Source organism: Lygodium microphyllum, chromosome 12 (assembly GCF_053477565.2).
Source record: "Lygodium microphyllum isolate KBCC chromosome 12, Lygodium_microphyllum_v1.1.10, whole genome shotgun sequence".
Taxonomy (NCBI): domain Eukaryota; kingdom Viridiplantae; phylum Streptophyta; class Polypodiopsida; order Schizaeales; family Lygodiaceae; genus Lygodium; species Lygodium microphyllum.
The window spans coordinates 61,432,410-61,460,387 of record NC_141146.1 but is presented as its reverse complement, the minus strand read 5'-3'; the positions used below and the strand labels follow the sequence as shown (position 1 = coordinate 61,460,387).

At 42.1% G+C, this 27,978-nt stretch overlaps 1 protein-coding gene and 1 long non-coding RNA gene across 4 annotated transcripts; one reads left to right on the top strand and one right to left on the bottom strand.

Annotated features, from left to right (window-relative positions):
* Positions 1-4: 4 nt before the first annotated feature.
* On the top strand, positions 5-27,183 carry LOC148027820 (uncharacterized). Of its 3 annotated transcripts, none has more exons than XM_087689526.1 (7): positions 5-357; positions 708-924; positions 1,013-1,136; positions 1,253-1,382; positions 4,165-4,349; positions 24,212-24,596; positions 24,859-27,183. In XM_087689526.1, exons 1-7 carry the CDS (start codon positions 169-171, stop codon positions 26,239-26,241), a joined length of 2,613 nt encoding a protein of 870 aa, XP_087545652.1. In that variant the 5' UTR covers positions 5-168; the 3' UTR covers positions 26,242-27,183. The 3 variants fall into 3 exon arrangements, with proteins under 3 accessions (XP_087545652.1, XP_087545654.1, XP_087545653.1); XM_087689527.1 differs by having other exon boundaries at positions 196-357; positions 698-924; XM_087689528.1 differs by lacking the exons at positions 708-924; positions 1,013-1,136; positions 1,253-1,382.
* LOC148027821 (uncharacterized) lies at positions 1,690-2,623 on the bottom strand. Its single transcript, XR_015692554.1, has 3 exons — positions 2,244-2,623; positions 2,005-2,115; positions 1,690-1,888 (listed from the first exon to the last, which is right to left on the bottom strand). It is a non-coding gene; the product is annotated as an uncharacterized LOC148027821 (long non-coding RNA).
* Positions 27,184-27,978: the final 795 nt, after the last annotated feature.

The window sequence follows — 27,978 nt, the reverse complement described above, 5'->3', positions numbered from 1 at the left end:
TTTCCTTCGGTTGTGCAGAGATCACATTTCTTGCTCTTCCCAGCGTTGTGAAAGGGTACCCTCAAACGGCCTTTTCGTCACCCTCTTCTTCTGAAGGGGAGGGTCAAGGCCTGAACAGGCAACAGCGCTTGCTGCTGCTGCCGCTCCTCCCCTTCCTCCTCCTCGGTTATGGCGGTCGTTCCCTCTCGCCCCCTTCTTCAACGAAATAACGGCCTGCCGCTTCCATCCTCGCTGGCAGCCGCATCAGACGACCGCAAGCCGCTCGTGTCTGCTTTTACCAACAAACGGACACCACCCCTGCGCATTACTCGTTCTCTCCCATTGGGCCTCTCTCCCCGCAATGCCAATGCCTCACAGGTATGCATCTTCCTGCAAGCTTGCATTCCCTTCGGATTGTGCGATTGCGCAATTCATCATTCGGATTGTGGAATTTATGATTCCCATTGTGCGCAATTCATACAATTTGTCTATTGAATTTGTCACTCGGATTGTGCAATTGGTCAATCCAGATGCGCACTATATGTCATGCGGATGATGCAATTTGTGTTCCCATTGCACAATTCATCATTCCAATTGCCCGATTCGTCATCTGGATTGCACAATTCATATTTATCATGTCTGTCCTGTCGTACTGTGAGTGAGGCTTTTCCTGCTCGAGCTTCTACCACCTGACGCTTGCTTTTCCCATTGCTGTAAGTGCTTGCCAGGAGGGCAAGAAATCGTCGGCCCGTGGCACACCTGCGGATCCCAAGGGGAAGGCTCAGGATGATGGTGCTGCAACCAAAAAGAAGAAGAAAAAGAAGTGGTCTGATGAAATTAGGGTGGACCTGTCTTGTTGCAAATATGAAATCCTGCGGATTGTGATCCAGAAACTGGGGTGGCAGGAGGCTGCCGATGAGAAGCTTTGGCACCTGCTTTGGACAGGTCCTTGCTTGCCTTTGCATCAAACACAGCATACATGATGTCAAAACACTCAACACTTATCCAGGTAGTGTGATCTCCATGTTATCAGATACATCCATAAATCCAGAAAGGCTCATGTCTATGAGGAGAGGCCAAAAGGTGAATCATTTTTTGGGTATGCTCCAAATATGCCGGAAGAAATCCCTTGCTCGGCACCTTGCAAATATGGGCAGGTCAACTTCATAGCCCTCAAGTACATATCAGAAAGTTTGCAGAATGTCCAACATATTTCTTAGAGCAGCAATGCGTGCTAAGAGGCTAATGTAACAATGCAAATGGTTGTGTCCAGGATGTTTCCAACAGAGTATAAGTTCTTCCCCCGAGCATTTACTCTTCCCAACCATATCCAAGACTTAATTATGCGTCTCAACTCTGACAGGATAAGGACCTATATTCTCAAACCAGATAATGGATGCCAGGTAAGCTGGTAGTTACTAGTATTTAGTTCCTTGAGTGCAGATATGTCCATTGAGAGTAGTGTTATTTTGATGCCATTGATATGGAATGAACTTGTGATTCAGTATGTTTAAGATATTCAAGAAAAATCTAGTGTAACATCAGAAGCATTGGCATGGAAGAGGATTTTGATCCAATGTGAATTGAGAAACAGTATCGACATTGAAAACCTGTAGAGGAGATGTTTGCTAGGATTGAAGTTTGGTTCATTTTTCCCAAAACGAAAATATGAAGATATGAAAATGTTTTCGCATTAAGAGTTGGAGAAGCTCCTAGAGGGTTCATTCGTGGATGTAGCCCCTAATGCCTGCAAATGGGGAAGGATTTCACCATGCAGGCATCGGAGTCAGGATTGCTTTGGGGCATTAAAGATTCCAAGAGTCCAGAAAGTTGACATGGCAATGGTACACTAGTACATGTTCTTTCGATGCCATTCAACGTCTCCTATTGCTGCTCCGCTAAACAAGGCCTGCAACAAACAAACGGTGAGTCGATGGGGGTAAAAGCCCATAGCTGAAATGATCATTCCAGATCGGAGCAGCAAAAGTAGCTTTGAGTGCATCAAGGTTGGAGGAGAAGGGGTACTCCCAGACAGTAGAGATGAAAAAAGCCTGTACTGCAGACACCTGATTTGCCAGAGAAGATGATTTGCAATAGATACCTTGTGATCCTTCAAAATTGCTGCATTGGGAAAACCTGCCAGAAAACATATTGCAGCAACAATCATCAAAGATCAGGAATGAAAGGATATGAGAAACACCGATCAGAAACCAAAGAGAAGTGTTTGATGCAGGTTGTTAAAATAGCATGCCAAGAATAATTACCCATATGCAGTGTAAATATCATTTTTGGGGATTTCAAGTGCAGAAGAAGCAGCACCCCTTGCTTGGACCTTTGGCAATGACCTTGGAACAATGCGTGAATAAATTGAAAACATTGACTCTGAAACAAAAAGAATAGCTTCAACAGCAATCCTTCAGGTCCAAAGTTGAATTGAAATAAATAAAATCTGCACTGAAGCTTTCAGAGGCTGCGTGCACCTACTATAGTTTTTGTGAGATCTCAATCAGTATAACCACAAAGCACAAAGCATTGTTGTAGAAACAACTATTAAAGGTAAGAACAAAGCATGAAGAAGCATGGAAGAGCAAGTAGAAGTGAATAAAGCAGGAGTGGGTTGCTTGAAGAACAAAAACAGAAAAAGGAGAGAGAAGTGGAAAGGATGATTCTACATTTTAATTCACCCACAAAACAAAGCTCTCCTAAATCCATCTGCGTTTGTGTGGGACTATCACTTGTGATAAAACACTAGATTCTGTGAGAAAATATAGAATCTATGGCAAACACATGACTAACAAATGAATTCAGAGAAAGAAGAAGAGATTGAATAAATGAAGATAGAAGTATGATACAATGGAGTGCTCAGGAAGTAAAGGTCATTCCAATAGCCACTATCCTTGGGAGTGGGCTGAGGGATGCTTAAGGAGAATGTCATCCTCTAGAACAGATCTCAAATGCATCAAGCAGGCCAAGCCTTCACTACAAGAACTGGCATCCCATACCACCAACCCACACCAATACAGATCTGTAAGGAACCTAGCCACTTAAACCCTAAGTGCCTTGAACAAATTGACCATATGCTTTAGTTGTCCTAATTTTTGGGACATGTTCACATTTAGTGACCCTTAGTGGCCAACATTGTGGGTGCCCATCCACACTGCCCAAGGATGTAAAGCTCCCCCCTTATGAATTATTGATTTCCACAAAGACTTTCTTAAGGACAACGTGAAGAAAGTGACTCTTAAACGAGCATACCAACTCCAAGTACCTCAGCTGCTATGCAGTTCTTCCACTTGACCAATGCGTTGGGAAAAAAAAAACTGAAAACATGATGGAGATCAAGCTATATGCAACATCAATAAACATGCTTGAGAAGTTTGACTACTTGGGATGTTCTTGTAATGACCAAGGGACCACCTCTCAAGATTATAGACAAAATTGTGATCTACACATGTATGATCTGCAACCTTAATTGTCTAGGTGGTAGTTTCGAATGAGAGTAGAACACGCCATGAAGTGAGCATTGGTTGCCATGGCTTGGATGTAGTGAGCTAAGCCACATTTAGTGGTCTGACTATGTGTTGACCAAAAAAAAGAACGTGAGGAAGTGCTCCAAATTATGTAGACTCTAAGATGTTCTGGAGCTTGCCAAAATTTATTGAGAATTTGTAGTAGCAAGGCTATATTAAGTTGGAAGTTGTATAAGGCTTGTAGAAGCGAATACTGGAGGAAAAAGGATTGGCAACCTGAAGGTGGAAGTGCAAATTAAGGCCCAAAATATGGTACAGTTGTGGGAGGAAGTCAATAGGATGCAGCAAGATAGTTATTAACTGCTCTTCTTCCATTGCAGCCTTTCTCTTGCCTTCTCTCTCTCCATGTCCTTGTTTCCTCTTCCATTGTGTGCACTCACAACAACAACTTTCAATCTATAGTAAATTAGTCACCACTTTCTTCCTAAAACATGGCAATGTATAAACTAATCAAAAACAACATGAACACACCTAGTAAAACCTCCAACCTTAGATACACTTATCTTGGTGTGAAAATTTGGAATGGTTTGTTTTATAAGGTAATTGTTAATGCACCTTTAAGATTCCTAGATTGTATAATATGTCCACCGTATCAAATAGCTAAGAGTTTTTTTGAGGCTCTGAAAACTCAAAATTTTAATTCATGGTTTTGCAGGGTAGAGGGGTTGTATTGGTGCAAAGTGTAGCAGATTTGAAACAGGCCATTGGTGGCATGGCTGGTTCAAATATGCTTGCACAAAAATATTTAACAAACCCAATGCTGTTGAATGGTTACAAGTTTGATCTACGAATTTATGCTTTAATATTGTCTTGCGACCCTTTAAGATTGTTCCTTTACAGGTAGACTCTCTCTCTCTCTCTCTCTCTCTCTCTCTCTCTCTCTCTCTCTCTCGTGCATGTGCATGTTTGATACTTGGAAGTCATATAACTCTTGTACATTTTGTGTGTGTGTGTGTGTGTTTTTTCATAAAGGTTGCTGAAATTAAAGAATACCATATGTACTAGAGGCTATCTGGCCAGCATGCGAAAGCCATAGTCACCATTGGGAAAAACAAAAGTACGACAGCAAGAAAGAGAATACTTTACAGCCCTTGAATAGTAAGAGTACCCTACACCATAATGCACAAGCAATGATCAAAGTCATGCAAATAACTTCTAGCCATGGAGTAGCCACATATGTGGATGACAACCCTTGCTGATATCATAGAAGCTACCTGCCACAATAATAAGCCTGTAATGTGACCGATATGACCATGAATTCCAGAGGCATAGGCAAACATAAAAGCATTTCTAGTGCACAGGATGTGCTGCAATCCAATCCAACGAAAGAATGAAACAAATTAGAATATCGAGGCTGTAATCTAGTAATCTAGGGGAATCTTCCCAAGACCCATGCCCATTTAGTAATTCTGTGGGATATCATTGAAGTTCAAGCTCTAGAAGTAAAATCCCAAATCTGTCTAGCAACTAGGCAGGAGATGAAAAGATGAGATGTGGTTTTCAAACATGTGGTGCAAAACACACAATGGTCACCATCAAACTTGCATCCTTGTACTAGATCACCAATAGGGAGGCCATCCAATAAGAACCCCCAAACAAAAACCTTGTGATGATATAGGATCTTTGACTTCGATAACTATACCAAGCTATGATGCCATCTTGTGCAGCCATCTCTACATGACTACACCCTATTAGCCTTTTTATCTTCTATCATCTTATGATACATTGCATTTGCTGAAAATTGAAGAAAATCATGAGGGTGGATGAAATTGCAATCTCACCAAGGATCAAAGTCCTCAAAATGAGGAAAATGAATATACTGCGCAATTCTCTCTCTCTCTCTCTCTCTCGCATGTGCACGTGCGCTCTGATTCAGCCCACCACCTTCTATTTCACACAAGCTAGCTAACATATATAGTCACCTTGTCTATAATGAGCTCACCTAGCTTGAGCACACTACTCCCCTAGGGATACTCACCTCCTAGCTTACCTCGATACTATACTCAACTACCCTCGAAAGCATCCCACACACATATTATCAGATGCATCCCCCAAAACCAATGGTACGATGATGAGTGCAAGAAGCTATAGAGACACCTATGGATCCAAAGAGGGCCAGGACATATTACAGAGAGAAAGGCCCACAAGTAGATGAGGACTCTTACTCATTGTAAAAGAGCATATGAGAAGGCACAGTACTAAGATCTATACCACCTATTCATGAACAAAGATGTGGCCATAGCATTGCATAGATTTCAGGACCGATACCACCCCACACCCATCAAAGTGTCAAAAGTGGTGCAGCAATGGAAGCATAGACAAGTGTTAAAATAAACTGTTGAACATAAGATAGAAGAAGAGAACTCAAATATATGCTCAGAAAATGAAATCCATATACCAAACACGAGACAATCACGTACAACAGTGAGTCACTAGCTGTGTGGGCATTGGCACTAGCTCCTCTCTCCAACAAGAAGACCACCTGAAGAATGATGATGACTGAATGGAAGGAGAAGGAGCCACAGAATAAATAGGCATAAAATAGACCTAAAATGGCAGCTGGTCAGTCAACATTTAATGCTAGCCAAGTGGCATAAAATGCCACACAAAATTACTAAAATAATGCCTAAATAAAAGGCAACATGCCCAACCCTAATAGGCATGTACAAACTCACAGAAGAGTTGACAAACTTGCTAACATCCTCTCTCAAATCATGGGGGATCTGATACAATACATGATACAATGATAAAGGCTAATCATAGTCCATACAATAAAGAACCACCAGAGTACAATCATGGATGCCCAAGCAATGAGTGATCAATCCATCACCAAGGTGCCTCAAAGAGAATCTAATATCGATGTCGATCGTACGAGCTCCTAAAAACAAAGAAGAGTCATAACAAACCATTGTGTCCATCAACAATGTCTCGCAGTAGCATACAAGACCATCCTATCAAAAATGCCTCTAAACATATGTGACCATAGATTCCTTGTCTTTGGCCAAGACTACCAAAGTGTCCCCTCATGTGAGCTCAGGACTAGAAGTCAAGCCCTCTCTCTCTCAAATAACAGCCTAGCATGAATCTAGATGTCAATCCGAGCTCGAGGATTTGAACCTGCTAGACTCCAGTCGATGCGTCAAGGACGTCTCTCTCTGGAACCTATGCACCTACATACCTGCATAGATGAGGCTCAACTGCCCCATCTCACCACCCTCTCTAGAAAGCAGAAGAGAAAAGGGCAATCAAGCCCTTTCCTCGGTCTGAGAAAGTGGACCCCTTCTGTGCCTTGGACTTTCCTTGGCAAGAGAATTCAAGTTGGAATCTGGGGAAGAGGATAACTCATCAGAGGAGTCCGCATCCACTTCTTCTTCTTCTCCTTCTTTTGTGAGGCTAACTCCTTGCAGTTCTTCCTTAAATGTCCCTTCTTACCATAGTTTTAACTCTAGGCCTTCGACTTCTTCTCCCTGTCATCTCTCTTTGAAGCTGTAAAGGCCTCACTGGAACCTCCATAATGAGAAGAAAGCCTCCCCTGTAAACACAAAGATATCTCATGCTCAAGCAACATTGAGGACATACGTGTGAAACTCACTAGTATAAATGATGTCTGCGCCCATAGAGCATTGGCCAATCCAAACTCTAGAGGAGCTTGTAGAGTATCATTCCAATGAGAGGTGCCTCTAAAAGGACAAACTATATGTGTCAAAGCTAGTCTTGTACCTATGTAACACGGAGTAAAAATGACTGAATGGTATACTTCAGCTCAAACTTCATCTACTGAAGCTAGCCATAAAGGGTCATTGCAAAAGCACGGGGGAAGGTGCCTTGTACAACATCTAAATCTTCAACCATATTTCTAGGGATGTCTTGCAAGAGAGAACCACCGGTAGGAGTCTTTAGAAATACACCGAAGCAATGCAGAATACGCATGTGCATCGTACAAATCCCATATAAGCACAGCTTCCTCATGGTTTTCCTCATCAAAATCCTCGGGAAGAGGAAAACAACGCTCAGGCCGAGGAATAGCTCCACACATGATGTACCAAATCCGCTTGTACACAAACCACGATTTCATCAAAGTACTCTGTGTAAGATAGTCAAGTCCATGTAACTTATCATCTATAGAAGTGCATAGAGGAGCCATCTAGAGAGGATAAGAAGAGAAGATAGAGAATAGAAGGTATATAGAGAGAGAATACAGCCAAACCAACAGCAAAGACATTGAAGGGGATGCAATGGCAGTGGAGAAGTTAGAGAGGAAGATGCGGGAGAGAAGAGCACACACAATGTAGGTGCTGTCAAGAGTGATTGACAGTCTTATTGCACTTTCATATTATATATGAATAAAGAATGGCCGGTCTATGTACATGGGTAGACCCAGTGGCCTTTTACCCCAACAACCTCCCACTAAAAGGCCAATGTGCCGGGGAGTGAAAAACAAAGGAAAAAGAAAAAAGAGAACAGGTGAGAGATCATGACATCTCACCCAATGCCCAATCAGAAAGTGAGCTGTGCAATAAGTGGGAACCTCTGTGAAAGAAAAATGAAGCATCCCCAAGTCCATGACATCCAAGAGACAAGCGATCCAACAGCTCCATACAGCGGAGCAATCCAATAATGCTTCTCATGAAGCAAGCACAACTCATGAGTACAAGGCTGTAATGCATGAGCATCAGAGTGGCACATAGCATCAGCGTGGTGCATAGAAGATAGCTGAGAGCACATAGACTCTCCAAAGTCAATCATAGAAGATGGGCCAATATCCTAGACACATGTCAGACGGGGTCTCAAGATAGTATGTGGCCTCAACGAAGCGGAAGACTGACATACAACTGGAACATCAACCATAAAGCGCACCGAACACGCATCAAGAGGCTTGAGAGATGGTTGCGTCTCATAAAAGACAGCATGACGGCTATGTATAACCTGTTGGACATCCAAATCCCATAACCTGTAAGCCTAAAAGTCACCATCTCCATAACCAAGGAGTATACATCTGCGTGACATAGGCTTATGTGGCATACTGACAGATGTGTAGCAACCAAAAAATCCTCAAGTAATCATAGGAGAGTCTCATGCCACTCCATGCCTCGTGTGGTGTAATACCATCCAAAGTCAGACACGGCATCCTATTAAGTAAGTAAACTACCGTCATAAGGGCCTCAGCCCAAAAACCATAAGACAACCCAGTTGTGGTAAGCATAGAAGCAACCTTTGCCTGTAGAGTCAGGCACATACCATGAGCAATCCCATAATACCGTGGGCATAGGAAATCAATATCGAACTGTTGACAATAGAACCAAAAGCTGGAAGAGATAGCATGACTCTCATAATCCATCTACAAGCACCTAGGCATGCAAGCAGCAGAATCCCTGTCAAGCATAACTGCGGCATCCTCAATCCGTACCAAGGGAAAAGCCCAAACACGGTGGGTAGCATGATCCACGAAGGCCATAAAGTACAACGATCCACCAAGTGATTGGGAAGGCATAGGTCCCATATATTGCACAATGGACAAGATCTAGAGGATCATGCCTCTCACAATCGCCATGAGTCAAAGGAGCTCTGCAAGGACCATAAGAACAATCAGGGCAGGCATCAAGATCTACATGTGACATAACAATGCATGTGGTATCCGAATAACTGCAACCATAGAATCTCCCATATAAGAGACATACACTAGGTAATGAGAACCAACTCTAGAACCTCTAGCCAAAACCAAGCAACCATGATAGATCTTCCATGACCTATCCTAAAGAGAAACTGAGTAACCTGTATCATGCAACTGACTAATAGAAATCAAGCTCTTACTGAGCATGGAAAAAACATCCCTGAGCATAAGAGAAGTCTCATTAAGCAAAGCTAGGTGTATGTCCCCTATACCAACAATAGCCTAAGACTGCTCAAGGCCCAAATCAATACATCCGTCAACCTCCCTGCAAGAAGAAAACCATGCTTTATAAGGGGTAACATGACAAGATGCCATAGAGTCCAAAAGCCAATCAAAGGCATAGACCTGATCACTGAGCAAGTAAGCTATAGGGAAACAAGATGACAAGAGTACATGCTCTACTGCATCATCATGGGTAACCACATGTACCTCACCACTAGTAAGATTGGTAACACCTTGTGCATCTGCTGTATCTCTGACTCTCTGCTCATGTCGAGTCCATCTCTATCTCTGTTGCTCTCTAACTCGTCTGAAACATTTTCTTTTAACATGCCCAAGCTTTCCACAATGGAAGCATACAACATCTATAACTGAAGAACCTATAGAAGACGACAAGAAATCCAAGTCATCATGAATAGGGCTATCCATAGCATCCACAGAGCTCAAGGAATCGAGGGCTGTACCAAAAAGGGAACCTGCTCATAAAGACAATCATCTAGAAGTACATCAGTGGTAGAAGCGTGCTGCAAAGGCTCATGAAACCTCAATGGACGAGAGGACATAAAGGCATCAACCAAGGATACAAAAGCTTCCACATGCAGAAAAGTCGTAGCCAACTGCATGACATAACCAACCACAGTACGGTAAAGCGTAAGACATTTGTCATAAGAGCATACAGTATTCAGCCATGAAATCAGCCCATAACCATAATGGCAAACATGACTCTACAGTACATCAGACCACATAGTAGCATCCAAGTCAATGCAAGACTAGTAAGTGACATAAGATCCTACAATGGTCAAGCTCCAAGAGAAGCCCAAATACCTATACAACATCATCCATACAAGTGGCTCTATAAGGTATACAACAGTAGACCATGTGCATAGATAGGTAAGAATACATAGCATCTGCTCTCTAACATGGATGGGCAACAATAGTCCAATTAGCATAGAACCTAGACAACAAAGGAGCAAGAAAGCCATAACTACAACCCAAGCACTAAAAAGTCCACTAATCAACTAGGTATCCTGCAACAAATCCAAACACCAACGAGCAATCAAAGCTCAATATCTAACTGCCAAAGAAGAATGGAGTAATCATTGCTCAACATGTATCTGCATCCGCATCCACCAAACATCCAAGATCCAAGAAAATCATCGAAGCATCAAAAGGCCAAATAGCATACAAGCTACATAAGGGATAAACCAACCAAATGTCAAACTGCTCAAAGGAATACTACAATGAAAGTCAAGACGAAGCCCAAACATCTGCCAACATGCAGCCGAGACCAAAAGCATCCACCTCAGACATCAATCCCAAAGAGGGTTGTACAAGGATCACCCAAGTAATATGTAACATGAACTGTCTCAAGTAGCATGCCAATTGCAAATAAAAAATGACAGTGAAAACATAAATTGAGCTCTAATCTTGGTTCAAAATGATTCCAGGAGCATAAACATCAATGTGGCATCATCCAAATACATCAAGAGGTCAAGCCAAGTAGCCGAGAGCACCCCATACGCAATATGCATAACCAAACTGGAAGCAAAATAGCTTAGCCCTGCTTATTCCAGCAGCAAATACCCTCTGTAAACTGAGCAAATAAGTGCTCAAACCAAGCTCAAATTGATAGGCAAACCATAGGCATACATTCCCTAACATACGGGCATCATCCGGGGCAAATTGGGCATCAAATGACCATCACATGTACCTGTAAAGATCAATGACAGAGTGCTGCCCTGTTTATGACAGTCCTGGGACTGTTCAAATAGTCCATGACTGAGCTAAATCAGCTCCAAGCTCAATGATAACCATAAATATCAGTGCCCAAACCCAAAGCCAAGTGTCGGGAGGCTTCAACAAGCCATAACCAAGTGCTAGATAAAGTAAATGAGCTGGGGGCTGCTGTAAATGTCTGGGACAGGCTGAAATCAGGCCTGCTGCTGTTTATACAGCCAAGAGGAGCTCAAGATCAAAGCCCCAAGTCATGTGCAAGCTTCAATAGGTGTCATAGATCATTGCCAAGTGGTCCAAGGTGCTCTAGACATCAAGCATGATGAGCATCTTGTGAAAGAGCTGCTGCCCATTCAAGCTGTGAACCTGGCGCAAATCACACTTCTGGTATAGCAGCACGTGGCTGAGCAAAACAGGGTGGGGAGGCCTTAAGCCAAGTTCCAATGATGGCATACACTAGCCCCAAACAAGCCTACAAAGGCTTAAGTCAAGGGAAAGTAGAAACAAGCTCCAACAAGTGAAGTTATGGCTACCTCTGACTAGCATAAAATGCCACAAAAAAATCACTAAAATAATGCTTAAATAAAAGGCAATGTGCCCAACCCTGATAGGCATGCATAGACTCATACATAAGCTAACAAATCTACTAACACGAAGACCCAAAGACATGGCACTTCTATATAGAGAGACTATATGAGGTACCATATCAGCCGTTGATTCCATACCCTTTAGAGCCTCACTCCACCACATCCACTTTATTCACACATGATATGTTGAGGAGAGCAACAAAGCACTTACAGCATAGATAATCAATGGATCATACAAGTATACAAGGTGAGCACTTCATTTATGCAATGGACGTGTTGGCTCCTCTCCTTGCTTTCATGTTTAACAAGGCATTGGTGGAAGGCTTCCGAAATGAGTGGACCATGCAGACCATTATGCATATCTACGTGTGCTAGAGGTTTGATGGGCATGGGGAGAAGATTTAGGAGGACTGCCTTGGGCCTTAGAATGACACTCCTCATCCATGTGATTGGGGTGCTAGGCAATATCTCTTTTTTTTTCTTCAAAGAAGAGAAATTTTTCTATTAATAAGACGTAGGAACAAATTATCCCAGCAAAATGCAAAGTACGAAGCAGCCCTATAAGAGACTTCCATATCAAAAAATATGTAACAAGGGGAAGTTTATTACAAAGCTTGAATGAATAGCTAGTTGGGAGGTCTATGATGCCAACCCATGTGGACAATCTCCACTCCTCAAACTCCCTCAACTATATCTCATCCCTTCATCATTCATTCATTTGGCAGTCATTCATTCTTCAATTTATTCTTCTTTTTATGCATTCTTCTCTAAGTTTCACTATGTTAGTCGTGTTTGTACACTTTTGCTATTTTCTCTATACACCCTAGCACATTTTCACATGACATCAAAGCCGGTGCTCTTCCAAAGAGTATCATGTATGGCCATCTAGAACACTTGTTTTACAACGAACATGCAACCAACTCATAATGTCTCAAACATCATCTTGGGAGACCATGGAGGCTTGTCCTACCTTAGAGGCCCTAAGGCAACATTATTCTTTTGATGTGCAAGACAATGCATCATCTCGTTCTTCCCCTCCAAGTAGACCAGATTTTTGGTGGATGACAGACAAGGAAAGGAGTATATTGAACTCTCATAAAGAAAGCATCCCAAGTTCTTCCCTCTACTTACTTGAAGGCACATTGTCAAAAGATGCGCATAAGTCAAGGCATTCCACTGGTAGGGATGGCTACCTCTTAGGTAGGGATGACAGATGAGAAGTATATTAAATTCTCATAAAGAAAGTATCCCAGGTTCTTCCCTCTACTTTCTTGAAGGCACATTATAGAAGGTGCACATCAGTTAGGGCATTCCACTGGTAGGGATGGCCACCTCTTAGGTAAGGGAGGGCAAACACTAGTGATCCGTCACCTTCATCACAACCAAGCCTAGTGGTAGGTTCGTATAACTCATTTGATTTGTTCAAGCCGAAACTCCTCTTTGTTGCTCCTCTTGTTGTGTAGGAACTGTCTGTGAGTTACCTAGGAGACCTAGATTCTTTGCTCCAATTACTAGCCTTTTATTAGTTCAAATGCTAGCTGTTGCATTACGCTTGGCTGCATGATTAGGTCCACAAGAAGACTGACTTCCTTATTGCTCTCCCCAAATGGGGTCTGGTTTTCACCTCCACGAAGGGGAAATCTGGAGGTCTCAAGATTCAAAACACTCCGTGGTTGATAATTATCTCATATGGGTCAAACTATGCATTACTAGGGTCCCAAAATAGCTCCGAGATGTCCCAAAAAACCCCACAATCGCATGTAATTGGGTGGAAACCCAAAATTGACCACACCAAGACTCAAATCAGAGTAATTTCATATAAAAAACTGAAATACGAATGCTTACAAAGCCTCTCAGTGAGTCCAAATGAAACTAGCCTTCCTTCTTGGAATGGATGGTGATAACCTGATTTAAGAGTTAATTACAGCAATAAATAAATGCACATAAAATGAAATACATGCTTTACCATAACATTCTTGGATAGTAGACACCCTGTTGGCCCCAAAATTGGCGCCCCTTGCGGTATTTCTTTAGCTTTCATTCAATTGGAAGAAGTACAACTTGAGATTCTTCAATCTCCTCTTGCTAACCAATTGCTCTTGCTATCATAAATGTCCAACAAGCCTTTTAGGTCATTTGCCCCTTGTTTCACCCAGGACTTCTTCTCCAATTTGACCCTTGGCTCAATTCGGGATGGGCTGGCTCCTGAAATCCATTGATAATCTTCAATTATCAGCTGCTGATTTCAATCCCTTAAGCCTTCAATCTTTGGCACGGATCCCAAGGTGGCTGCTAAACCCTAATTTCTGCTGTGAATTAGGGTTTACTGCAGAAATTACAGATCAGCCCACCAAAAATGGCTGAGAATTGCTGAGAATGGCTGAGCATAGGCTGAAGGAGATGAGAGAATGTTGTAGAGAGAGAAAATTTTGAGATTTGTTGCGAAGAATTGATCAAAATCAGCTGCTACCCTGCTGTACCAGCCCCAAACGGATGCATCAACAACAATAGGAGCATCAGAGACTGTGATCTTCGGGAGAAAGTACATCAACAGCAATTGTCAACTTCCCAAGGTCAAGAATATGCAATCTCCATTACTAAAATGGTCTCCAATGGCTGGGAATTGGCCCCAAAAGCTGGCAGCAAACGGTCCAACACCTCTTTCCAACAGCTCCAAAATGAAAAAACGAGATTTTCCTCTCCCTTCAGCCCTATTTAGCCTTTCCCCCGCTTGCATGGGAAAGTTTTGCCAAGTGGCAACTTTCTTAACCCATTTTCAGTAATTTCCAGCCATTTAATTAATTTTCAGAATTAATTCTAAAAATTAATTCAACACTCAATCCATGCCCAAAAAATTGACCTTGCCCATCCAAAAATTAATTAGCTAGGCCATTTGCAACCCAAAGTGGTCCCATGCATTAATTGACCCTTGGACAAGCATTAATCCATTAATATTAGCCTAGTCCCTAGTGTCACCACTAACACTTAATGGCCAATTAATGGTCCTAGGGGAAAATTGACACCAAATTTCACCTAGAATCTAACAAGTGTAACTTATTACAACTTTTGCCTTTGACACCCATCTTTTTCACAGGGTCCTTCGGCCTTCAACTGCTGTGAAAAAGTAGCTTGCACCTCACATATGCATCTTTTAATTGCACATTTGATTAATCCTTTAATCAAATGTCAATTAAACATAAGCAAAGCATCAAATTTTCATGTCCTTGTGACAGACCACCCCCTTGAAATCCTTGCAGTCATCCTCGATTGCACTGTAATGTGTCAAAGCAAACAATACTGCACTGGAATTTTCACAAGGCATCATAGTTAACACAACATTGGCCACTACTGACTAATTATCTCATATGCCCACCATTTGCTGAAAATTTCCAGCCAGCATAAGCATAGCATAAAGCTCAACAATAGTCCAGAACTGTTGCCAGAAACTCATCGGATGCATCCCAAACTCTTGTTTCTCAACAGTGCTGACTACACAACCATAGTAAAGCATAAACCGAGCCGAAACTATGGCTGAATTGTCAATGGCATTCGTTTACATGCGGCTGTCCATGGAATCGGCTGTAAACTATTAAAAACTGAGCATGACCTGATCATAAATCGATCATGGACTGATATGAGAACTGATCACAAATGGCTCCAAATGTGACTCCAAACTGATCACAAGCTGATGGTAAAAAAAAAACTGATCAGAAACTGATGCAAAAGCTGATGCAAAACTGATCCCAAAGTGATCATAAACGGTTCTCAAACTGATCAAAAACTGAGCTGACACTAATCAGAAATTGATCTCAAAACTGAGGCAAAAACTCGTGCCAAACTCGTCCAAAAACTCATGCCAAACTGGTCCAAAAACTCATGCATAAGTATAGTCTTAGAGCCGCGGTGACAACCATACTCATATACATGTATCTCACAGTGACTAGTACACCGAGTAGTGACCCCATGGCAGACATACTGTCAGCACAGTACCTTGGATGCATGCTGAATACATCCGAGATCCACTACATACGAGAGCTATCCAAAACCAGTGGAGTGGAAGTGCTACCTCCCCCTTGAGCATCAGGCAATGCTCCGAACGCCCGCTCTACTGAACCTAAGTAAGCCCGATCCAAAGTGGGCTCTAACTGAAAGGCATCGAGATAAAGTTGCAACAACTAAGGATGGTCTGCCAAGTCATCCTCTTCCATCCATTTTACATCCATTGGTGAATAATTTTGAAACTTCACCAAATATCTTCTGGAAACTTTACCTCTGACCTTTCTTTCCTTATGTGCCAAAATTTGCTCGGGTACCAAAATCTCATCTAGTTTCTCAACCTTTGGCTGAATTTCAGCAGATACATCTTCTGGCACATCACCACGAAAAGGTCTCAACAAACTGACATGAAAGGCATTGTGTATCCGCCAATGTGGAGGTAATTTCAGCCGATATGCAACATCGCTGACCTTTTCCAACACTTGAAAGGGCCCATAGTATCTCATGCTTAACTTCGGATACAACCTCTCTCTTCCCTTCATCTTTTTCAGCCTTGCCTTTTCAAAACACAGTAATACATAATCGCCCTCTACAAACTGCAAAGCACGTCTACGGCAATCAGTTGCCCGCTTTTGCTTGTCCTGTGATCTCTGAAGTGCATACTTTATCTTTGCATAGGTTGCATCCAAGCTTTCCACAAAGCGATTAGCCTCAAAGATCTTATTCTTAGTGTGCAAAATAGGTGGAATCTTCTTGCCACCCTCAACCACCTCAAATGGAGCCTTGCCAGTGGAACTATGCACCGTATTATTGTATGCAAACTCAACCAATGGCAAATACTGCTCCTACTGTGTCTTGTGGTCTGAAATATAGCACCTCAAAAGATCCAACACTGTGGAATTTGCTTCCTCAAACTGACCATCTGTCTGCGGATGGAAGGATGATGAGAATTTCAGCGTGGTACCCATATTCTCAAACAACCCCTTCCAGAATAGACTGGTCATCCGAGGGTCTCGATCACTAATGATCGACTCAGGCATACCATGATACTTGAAAATATGCTGCATAAATAATCGTGCCATATGATCAACCTTTATCTTCTTCCTCACCGGAATGAAATGGGCTTGTTTACTAAACCTGCAAATAATAGTCCATATCCCATCATTCCCTGTAGGTGTCCTAGGAAGCTCAAAGATAAGTCTATAGCAATGCTCTGCCAAGGCCTATTTGGAATAGATAAGGGCTGCAACAAGCCCGATATCTTTTGCCTATCATGCTTTACCTTTTGACATATGATGCATGCCCTAACATACTACTCTATATCATGCCTCAAAGTTGGCTAATAAAAGAAATGCTCCACTGCCTTGACTGTGGCATCAATACCTCTGTGTCCTATGTACAGAGGGGCATGACTTTCAATGATCACTCTAGGCCTCAACTGCTTTGTGACATGCAGTCGTCCATGCATCAACAAAAATCCATCTCTTAGCATAAAATGCTCATGCCTTTGGCCATTGCAAAGCTGATCATAAACATTAGCAAAGTTCGAATCAGCAGCATATTGCTCTTTCATGGCATCCAACTCAGTGTGATAAACCATAGTGACGGCTGAAATTTGTGGCTTACGTGATAGTGCATCAGCCACAACATTCTTTTTACCATCAATGTGTACAATCTAAAAATGAAACATAGAGAGAAAATTTGCCCATCTCATATGCTTCTTTGACAACTTTGTTTGTGTCAGAAAGTATCTCAAAGTTTGATGGTTTATCTGCACTGTAAAATCAGCCCCCAATAAATAATGTTTCCACGTAGACAGTGCATGAATGACAACCAAGAGCTCTTTCTCATAAACCTGTAAATTCCTCTCTGCATCGTGGAGAATTCGGCTCTCATTACCCACAACTCGGCCATCTTGCATAAGGGCAGTCCCAGTGCTGTTACCACATGCATCACACTGAACCACAAATGACTTCCTTAGATCAGGCAACACAAGCACAGGATCTAAAGTCATCTTTTCCTTCAACTTTTCAAATGTTGAAATTTCCATTGCTGCCCCATCTAAATGACACATCTTTCTTTTGCAAAGCATGCAATGGAGATGCAATTTCAGCAAAACTACGTACATACTTCCTATAGTAAGAACATAAACCCAAGAAGCTGTGGATCTCATGAACATTCTTCAAAGCTGGCCATGAACGTATTGCTTCAACCTTAGCAGGGTCCATACGAATACCATCAGCCGATACAATATGTCCCAAGAAGTGGATTTCATGTAAAAAGAATTCACTCTTCTTGTCATTGATAACCAGCCTATGCTTACGTAGCTCATTGAAAACAATGTCCAAGTGCTTTCTATGCTCCGTCTTATTCTTTGAATAGACAATCATGTCAACAAAGAAAGTATCCACAAATGCTCTATGTGGCCGAAAGATGCGATCCATCATTCGATTAAAAGTGGGAGGAGCATTTGTAAGTCCAAAAGGCATGACAAGAAATTCATATAACCCAAAAGATGTCCTAAAAGCTGTCTTAGGCACATCCTCCAGTCTAATACATATCTGATGATACCCACTTTTCAAATCTATACTGCTGAATATTGCTGCCCCCTGCAATCTATCCATAACATCATCGATCCGAGGGATCGGAAAGCGGTTCTTTATCGTGATCTTGTTCAGAGCATGATAGTCAATGCAATACATACGCCATGAACCATCCTTTTTCTGCACCAAAAGCACTGGAGAACAGAAAGGAGATGAGATGGGCTAAATCAGCTCTTTTTCTAATAGCTCATTTACTTGACTCATAATCTCCTCCTGTTGGGCTGCACTGACTCTATAGGGTGTCTTATTAGGAGGGCTACTTCTAGGGATAAGGTCTATACCATGATCTTCGGGTCTTTCAGGTGGTAGTTGCCCTGGAAGTGACTGAGAGAAGCAATCAGCATACATTTTCATAAATGACATGCGATCATTCTCTAATTTAGACATATTTCCAACATTCTCACTATCATCCTTATCCTTAGCAAAAACTAAATACGCCGAAAGATGATTGCTTCTGCAGATACAACAGGGAAAGATTCCCCTTTCAACTTTATATCAAGTATGAGTGTCTTTCCCTTATGTTGAATAGTAATCTCTTTTGCAATATGAATCAATCACTGCATGCATACGGTGGCACCATGGCATACCAAGCAACACATCACAACCCTCAAGTGGAGCAATGTAAAACTCTTTGTTGTCCACATATCCCTATATGTGCAACCGAAGCTTTCCAATGAGTGGTGTGACAGGTTCTGCATGACCCTTACATGCCATTCTAACTTCTCCTATGGCTCCCATCTCATCGTCTTTGATGCCTAGACGGGCTGCCATGTCAGTAGAGATGAAGTTGGCTCGTGCACCATTATCAAAGAAGATCAATGCATGTTGATCCCTAATTTTGCCCCATGCTCTGCACAACTCAGTAGCATCATCATTGGGCTGATCACTAACAATATCGGGCATCAATCCCATTGATGTTTTGGGCCTTTTACCCTTAGGATCTCCCTGATTTTTTTATTTTGCAGCTTGCTGCCTATTGGGACAATTCTTTGCAATATGACCCTCCTGTTCACAAATAAAGCATTTATTTGCAGCCATCAATTCCCTACGTTGTTCCAATGTTTTCGAGCCCTTTCTTTGCTGTTTTGGCCTCTTTTTAGGCTGGATTTCAGATATGCCCAACTTTTTATTCGGCTTCTCTCCGCTCTCTTGGAAGCCCGAATCCTTTCCACGCAGCAAAGCATCGGCTGTAGCAGCAGTCTCTATGAGCTGAGACATGCTAGACACGGTGGATTTTATGTAAAAATCCCTGATTCCTTTGGGTAGCCCATATACATAGTTTTCCACTTGCTCATGAAGGGGTATGGCACAATAAGAGATGACGGGCAGCAATGCATCCCAAAACTTCTTATTGTATTGCTCTAAATTATTGCATTCCTTTGCATCAAGCTTGTTCCAAGCTGTCATGATGTCCACCTCAAAGGTACTAGTCAACCAATTCGATGCAAACATTTTCTTGAATTGTACCCATGTTGACAGTGCTCTACCTTGCATCAAGAGCGTGGACCACCACTGCAATGCATTCCCCTTCAAGAAAGTGGCTGCCTTTCGAATCTTAGAGGATTCGGTGAAGTTTCCCCCTGAATAGGCTATATCAAACTGCTGAATGAGGGTCAAAGCTTTCAGCCTATCTTGTGCACCACTGAAGGACTCAAACTTCATTGCTTTTCCACCCTCATCATAGTCTTTTGCTTCCCCTTTAGGAGTCAAGTTGTCATACACTAGTTGCTGCAAAAAGGGTGCATTTGCTGTATTTACATCATGACCAAGCCCAAATGAAGCATTTGGATGACCAGCAGTCATTCCTTGAGGCCCATAAGCATTCGGGGATGCAGATGCATTGCCAAACATTCCACTTTGTGCCCCAAGCATCAAGCCAATGCTACCATACATAGGGTTTTGCACATTTCCAGCCATACCCGAATACAATGGGCCTTGCACACTATGCATTGGCTGTTGCATACCATAGGGATTTGTGCCATGCATTCCCGTATGCGGCCCTTGGCCAACCATTGCATGAAAAATTGTACTACCACCAAAGTATCATGGCTACCCCATCATAGCATGCATGCCCGGCTGTCCAAAATCCATTGGATTGGCACTTCCATAATGGCCTTGCATTTGCATTCCTTGCCCCATAGGTATCAACTGTTTAGCTTCATTGGCCTCTTTAGGAGCTTCAAGTAAAGGATTTGGCACTACCTTCGGTGCACCTTGCTGTCCCGAAGATGTAGAAGTTTACTTCTTCTTCTTGCCCCTGTTGTCCTTCTTCGGAGCATTCAAAAATCAAGTGAACTGAGGATCCTTTGCCAATTCAGCAAAGAGATTTACTGCTGTCCTCATCCGATTCCTGAACTGGTCATCAGATTTCTCTTCACTTTGCTGGTCATCTACCTCATGACGGCTTGAAGGCCCTACATCTTGCCCAACAGCAACATTTTCAGCTTGTTGTCCATCATGAGAGCCTTGTCCAAGATTAGGCATTGCATTTCCTTCATTCCCATGAGAATGTGCATACTGAGAGGCATCATCATTGCTTGATTCCATCTCACTGTATGAAGACATGTTGCTGTAATTTCTCAGCTGAGCACAAAAATTAGCATTAGCACAAAGCTTTGGCTTGCAATCAGGTGCCTCGGGCCCACCAAATCAAGAGATTTGATATATCTCGGCAATGGAACCATTAAACCAACCTTCCTTCTTGGAATGGGTGGTGATAACCTAAGTTAAGAGTTAATTACAGCAATAAATAAATGCACATAAAATGAAATACACACTTTACCATAACATTCTTGGACAATAGACACCCTGTTGGCTCCAAAATTGGCACCCCTTGCGGTATTTCTTTAGCTTTCATTCAATTGGAAGGAGTACAACTTGAGATTCTTCAATCTCCTCCTGCTAACCAATTGCTCTTGCTGCCATAAATGTCCAGCAAGCCTTTTAGGTCATTTGCCCCTTGTTTCACCCAGGACTTCTTCTCCAATTTGACCCTTGGATAGCCAAATGCTGCCCCAAATCAATTCGGGATGGGCTGGCTCCTGAAATCCCTTGATAATCTTCAATTATCAGCTGTCTGCTGATTTCAATCCCTTGAGCCTTCAATCTCTGGCACGGATCCCAAGGTGGCTGCTAAACTCTAATTTCTGCTGTAAATTAGGATTTACTGCAGAAATTACAGATCAACCCACCAAAAATGGCTGAGAATTGCTAAGAATGGCTGAGCATAGGCTGAAGGAGATGAGAGAATGTTGTAGAGAGAGATTTTTGAGATTTGTCGCGAAGAACTGATCAAAATCAGCTGCTGCCCTGTTGTACCAGCCCCAAACGGATGCACCAACAACAATAGGAGCATCAGAGACTGTGATCTTCAGTAGAAAGTGCATCAGCAACAATTGTCAGCTTCCCAAGGTTAAGAATATGCAATCTCCATCACTAAAATGGTCTCCAATGGCTGGGAATTAGCCCCAAAAGCTGGCAGCAACAGTCCAACACCTCTTTCCAACAGCTCTCTTCCCTACTGACTTTTGAGCCTATTGCGAAAGCTAGCCTTGCATCTTTTGTGGTTGCTTCACTCCCTCTGATTCCAGGCGATCCAGCCCTTTGTGATGAGTTTCTTGCGTCCTACAATAAGAAATCGGGATTGGTTTGTGGTACTTCTATAGTCTTGACACCTAAAGGGTTAGGAAAGACTTTGTCTCTCCCTACAAAGGAGAACCCTTTGTCACATCCAGACAGTTATTCTCAAATGAAGAGATCCTCAAATAGTTACAAAAGCATATAAAGAGGTCCTTGATGTCAAGAAGGTGATTAACACTTTAGGAGTGTCTTTCTCAATGATCATTGATCCTCTCTGGAAGCTAGTCTACCAATTTCTCCAAGACAGGTTCATGCCTGCCAAAACACAATCTCACTATTTCCCTCTCCCTTCAGCCCTATTTAGCCTTTTCCCCAATTGCATAGGAAAGTTTTGCCAAGTGGCAGCTTTCTTAATCCATTTTCAGTAATTTCCAGCCATTTAATTAATTTTCAGAATTAATTCAGCCCTTAATCCATGCCTAGAAAATTGACCTTGCCCATCCAAAAATTAATTGGCTAGGCCATCTGCAACCCGAAGTGGTCCCATGCATTAATTGACCCTTGGACAAGCATTAATCCATTAATTAATGCCTAGTCCCTAGTGTCACCACTGACACTTAATGGCCTAATAATGGTCCTAGGGGCAAATTGACACCAAAATTCACCTAGAATCTAACAAGTGTAACTTGTTACAACTTTTGCCTTTGACACCCACCTTTTTCATAGGGTCCTTCGGTCTTCAACTGTGAGAAAGTAGCTTGCACCTCACATGTGCATCTTTTAATTGCACATTTGATTAATCCTTTAATCAAATGTCAATTAAACATAAGCAAAGCATCAAATTTTCACGTCCTCGTGACACCAAATCAAACAGCCCAAAACTTTGTCCATTCATGGTTTTGGTGGGACTAGTTATGCACTACCACAGTACCACTTGTACTGGCCAAATCCGTCATGAACCTATGATAAAACCATGATCACATTACTGCATGCATCAGGTTTCAGGTCTGTTTTGGCTGCAAAACCAATTGAGGAGTAAAATCTCACACAATCAAATGCTTGACAATCCCTATTCACTAGCTAGTCATACCTCCTACTAGCTAGTTTGGTACAAATCTTGCCCATCACTCATGCTTATGTTATGGAACCAAAATTTCAGTAAATTTCAGAGAATTTTTAGCAAAAACTCAGACAATTAGAGCAATCAATCACTTCAAATTCATGCGCAGTAAGTCTCTCAATATGCTGCCCATTAGTACCACCAATGACTAGCTAGTCACAATTGCACCTATCCCGATGAATTGTTCACTTCAAGATATCATAATTTCAGAATTTTGTGAACATAACTGTCAAGAATCACCGACTCTTGTGGTCATGGGCTGAGGGAGAGTGTCGTTCTCCAAGAATGGGCCCTGAATACAAGAAATCACCAATCTCAGAGAAGAAATTTGATGGTAAGTTGGATGTCAAAATACAAAGTCTTTATAGCTGGAACGATGAAAACACAGCAGTGTATCGTGTGAATCTCTGATGGAGGGCAGCTTGCTGAAAAAGCCAGACTCGAGATGTGTCCTATAGTAGTCGACGGCAGAACCAACAGTGAAAAATGCAGCTGTAGGGGTGCCACCTGGCAGGCTAGACACAAGCAACAACAGGCTGGGATGAAACACAGGTGTTCGGGAAATGGCAGTAGCTGGGTTTTACCACTAGAGGGTTGGCAATAACTGGCACAGCAAGGGGGCAGCTTTCACCTCAGTGCGGAGGCTCCAAATAGCTGGGCAGGAGCAGGCTGAGTGGACAACAGCAATTGATGATACAGAATGATGAAGATGAAGGTGATAGAGAGCTGTTACTGGATGTGAGAATGAGATGTAGTAGGAGCTGGATACACACGTGTCCATTATAGGAGAGTTTTGGGCGTTTGTCCTACTGTCACAAATAAAATGCCTTTCCATCAATAATCCTTCTTGGGGCTGTTTTTGTGGAGTTAGGTTAGGCCAAAATGCATGATAGTTTCCTCTTAATTTAGGCCTTTAATTTTGCTTGCTCAACAAATCACTTCAACGTGTTAGGTTGCGTCGAAGCAAAACAATGATTACAAACTTGCAGAGCACATGGCTTTTCAAAGAACAATTTGCTAGTGGACTCTCTCTCAATTATTTCATAATTCATCGTGACTCATCCTTCATAGTTGAAGCTTCACATTTGTAGGATGTGCGATTGAGCCATAGCACCATACTCATAATGAAACCTTTGTTTTTGCATTGTAATTTTAATCTATGCATTTGTAACAACAATATAGATCCTTTGCAGGGAAGGAATTGCAAGATTTTGCACAGAGAAGTACATGAAACCTGACAAAGGCAACTTGAAACAAAGTTGCATGCATTTGACAAACTATGCAGTCAATAAAAATAATACGAACTTTGAGTTCAACTCCAGCCTAGCAGAAACAGACAAGGGAAGCAAATGGACCTTGACTTCGTTGTTCAAAGCATTGGCAGCAAAGGGTTATGATATAGGACGGCTTAAAAGGCAAATACGAAAAATGGTTGTCTTGACTATCATATCTATTGTCCCTCTTCTTGTTCACAACTACAGAAATTGTGTTAACGAGGACGACAATGGAAGGTCATGCTTTGAGTTACTTGGGATAGATATTCTGCTTGATGATAAATGCAGGCCGTGGCTTCTGGAGGTTTGTTCTATCACGTGCTTGTTACCTCTTGTGAGGGTGTCATTTTACCACAAATTGAGAAAAGATCTAGCAGTGCTCAAAGCAGATCACGTTAAACAATGTTTCTATTACCAAATAGCAAATTTCTGGAAATGCTCAATTCACTCCATGTTCAATTTTTGCAGTAACCATAGAAAACTGTACCTCAGAAAATCAGCACAATTTCTGAATCTTATGAAAAGGCAATATCATTTGAAAGACACACATGCCTTTAAACATGCAGGTCAATCATTCTCCTTCGTTTGCTATTGACACTCCATTGGACTTTAAAGTAAAGGAGTCCTTGCTCAATGATACACTCAGGTTGCTCAATATTGATCCTTTAGGAATTTCACGGTACAAGTTACAAGACAAGAAGGGTTCTAAAATGCGTTTATATGGTCGGCATCAAAATAGTAAAGATGAGGCAGAGAATCTGTCGCCAAAGCTAAACAGCTATCCAGAAGGACACAACCGGACACTCGAGTATGATGAATTTGAATGCAGGAACCTTGGAAATTTTGACCGCATATACCCACCAGATGATATTAACTTGCAGTCTCTCTACAACATTCTTTTGGCTGGATCAGAGGAACTCTTCAAACAATCCTTTGACATGAAAGTGAAAAGTGCAATTCTAAAAGCTCAAGAGGCTAGAAAGAGGGAAGAACTGGAGAAAGAAGCAGCAGAGAGAAAAAGACTGAGGAAGCTTCGAGAAGTGAGGAAGAAAGCTCAGGAATCTGCAAAGTTGGCCGCCTCAACCCAGCAAACAAATGCAGCTATTGTTAACCAGTCTGAGTGTCCTGAAGATACATTGAGTGACATAGGCAAGAGGATCATTCTTGACATGGCGAGTCCACATTCTAGTGTAGAGACTCCAACTGGCTGGGAGAGAGCTCGTAGCATGCTAGAAAGAGTTTCTGAAAGAGGAAGGCTTGGACTACAGGGAGAAGAGAAAATGGGAGATCCATTAAGCATGCTTGCTGGATTGAAAAGCCATGTGCAGCACAGCTCGCCTGTGGATTCAAAAGTGGTAGATCCACTGAGCATGTTGGTAGGATTGAAAAACAATGCGCAGGTGAGCTCTCCTGTGGATTTCAAAAGGAGGTGCATGGACAACTGCACCACGTCCAGCCCGAAGCCATCAATAATGCAGCCACTGAACACTGCACCTCAACCTTACAATTCTAACATTGCTATTCCCAGGCTATCTTCTTTACCTTGCATCACACCACAGTCCTTCTATAGGCATCACCTCAGAAAGCTATGTTACTCCAGGGCCCCCCCACATCACCAGACACCTGAGCTGGATGCTGAGAATCTTCTTGTTAGAAGACATTACATGACAAGGTCTTCTTTAGAGTTGAAGAAGGAGAACCTGTTACCTGAGAGAGGAAGTAGCTCTTTCTTCTCCACTAGGCCTTACCAGGGCAGGCTGCCAGAACTGCGGGGATCGATTTTCCCTCATCATAGTATGGATTTGGGTTCCTTTTTAGGAGAGCCTAGACACATCATGGATGTTGGGGCTTCCTTCAGGTCTCCAACTGTGACTGCTACTGGGACCAATCCAATCACCAAAGGGCTGAAAACCAAATATTTGTATAATGGCAGAGCAGGAAGAACCTAAAGGCTGAATTTAGGCAGGGTGTTCACACTTGGTTGGTGTGACGTGTTCCATGTCTCCTGATTAATTCTGCAGCTCCATGATGGATCTCGATACAGGTGCTCATGACATAACATATTATGGTAGCAGTGTGGGCAGACTCCAAACTTTGTTATGCATGGAACTCTGGCATCTAGCGTGTTGCCACCTCAGGAATTTTGGTCAGAGGAGTGACTGATGCCATGCTGAGGGGATAAGTGATGAATTAGAACTTTAAGGGGCCAGAAGCACATGCTGGACAATGGAGAGCTGAAGCATGCCATCTACAAGATCTAACCGTCATGTACAATAGGGCTGCTACTGTGCAGCTTGGCATGTGCTGAAAAGTTTGCCTCATTGGTAACTTCTGTCATGCAAAAGAAAATATTTGTACAATCTCTACAAAAACAACTTTGTCAAATAGAGAGTTCCTTTCTGGGGTTCAAAAATAGAGAGTTCCTTTCTGGGGTTCAAATTTTCCTCCCAGACATAAGGATTCTGTCTATTGTAGTCCCATTTGTCATATTAGGATATTGGTTTCTATAGGGGCTGGGAATCCATATTGATTTGGTTGTCAATGGATGATCTACATGTCTCTTCCCAATGAGATATAGAAGAGAACTCCGCAATTCTTTCTTACTGAAGATTGAATACATAATGCATAACAAGGACCTCCGTATATATTTCCAGCAAAATCACAAGGATAATATTCTCCTCCAACCATGAGGGATGCAAATTCTGGGTGTTATAGCAAAAGTTTTTTGTTTAGTGCAGTTTATTTTTGAGCTGATACTCCTGATAGTGATTTCTCCATAAGAGTTTTTCTGAATGCTTACAACATTCTTCATATGCAAGGGAGTTTACTTGTATAAGCCATAGATTGGTAATTTACATTACAGATCAATAATCATAAAGATGCTGGCAGCATATACCACACTTTCGATTCTCTCTGATTGCTTTCATCTGTATAGTAACATCATCTATTGTTAGAGTTTCTTGAATTTGGTATTTCTTGTCGAATAAAAACAAATAGTCCCAAGTTTTGTTTGTAAACAACCAACACAGTGCTTTTAAACGCTTGTCTAATTACGTGTTTCATATGTTTACTTGCTTAGCCCAACATTGTATTATTTAAAGCCAAAACCATAAAACCTACATGAAAAGGCTAAGATATCATCAAAGTGTGCCCTTGGGGTAGCATGTTCTTGTAGTATCATGGGCAATGCATAGTACGTGGCAGTATAATGTTTAGCATATGGACTGGTTATAGTGAAGAGGTTTATCTGGCAAGCTGACTTGGCAACCATATTTGGATGGCAAGCATGGCAGGGAAATGATGATTGTTCATTTGGCATTTCTATGGGTTCTCATTTCATCATGGTGCTTCTGGTGGGCAAATAAGCAAAATGCTATTTGCAGCACATATTGTCTTGGTTAAAGAATGTGGTTAACTAGCAAATGTGTTTATTTGATGATGTGATCCTCAAATTTGTTTGGCTGGTGCCAAAGCTAGGTGGTACAATTTTTCCACTATAAAATGCAGTGGTTACATGTGAAACCTGTGGTACTTTGAAGGGTGGGAAAGACCAGAATTAGGGAAAGGAAAAAAAAGGAAATTATTCAAAATTGCATATCAGAGTAATGATGATCGCCCTACTGTGAGTTGTGTAGACCATGCAAGGAAGACAAATATACGTAGCTCTCTTGTTCAAAAACATGGAC

Excerpts from the sequence above, each read along its gene's own strand:
- LOC148027820 (XM_087689526.1), top strand. The coding sequence starts at position 169 with ATGGCGGTCGTTCCCTCTCGCCCCCTTCTTCAACGAAATAACGGCCTG. Across the intron at positions 1,383-4,164 it reads AACCAGATAATGGATGCCAG|GGTAGAGGGGTTGTATTGGT; the intron begins GTAAGCTGGTAG and ends ATGGTTTTGCAG. Across the intron at positions 4,350-24,211 it reads TTAAGATTGTTCCTTTACAG|GGAAGGAATTGCAAGATTTT; the intron begins GTAGACTCTCTC and ends GATCCTTTGCAG.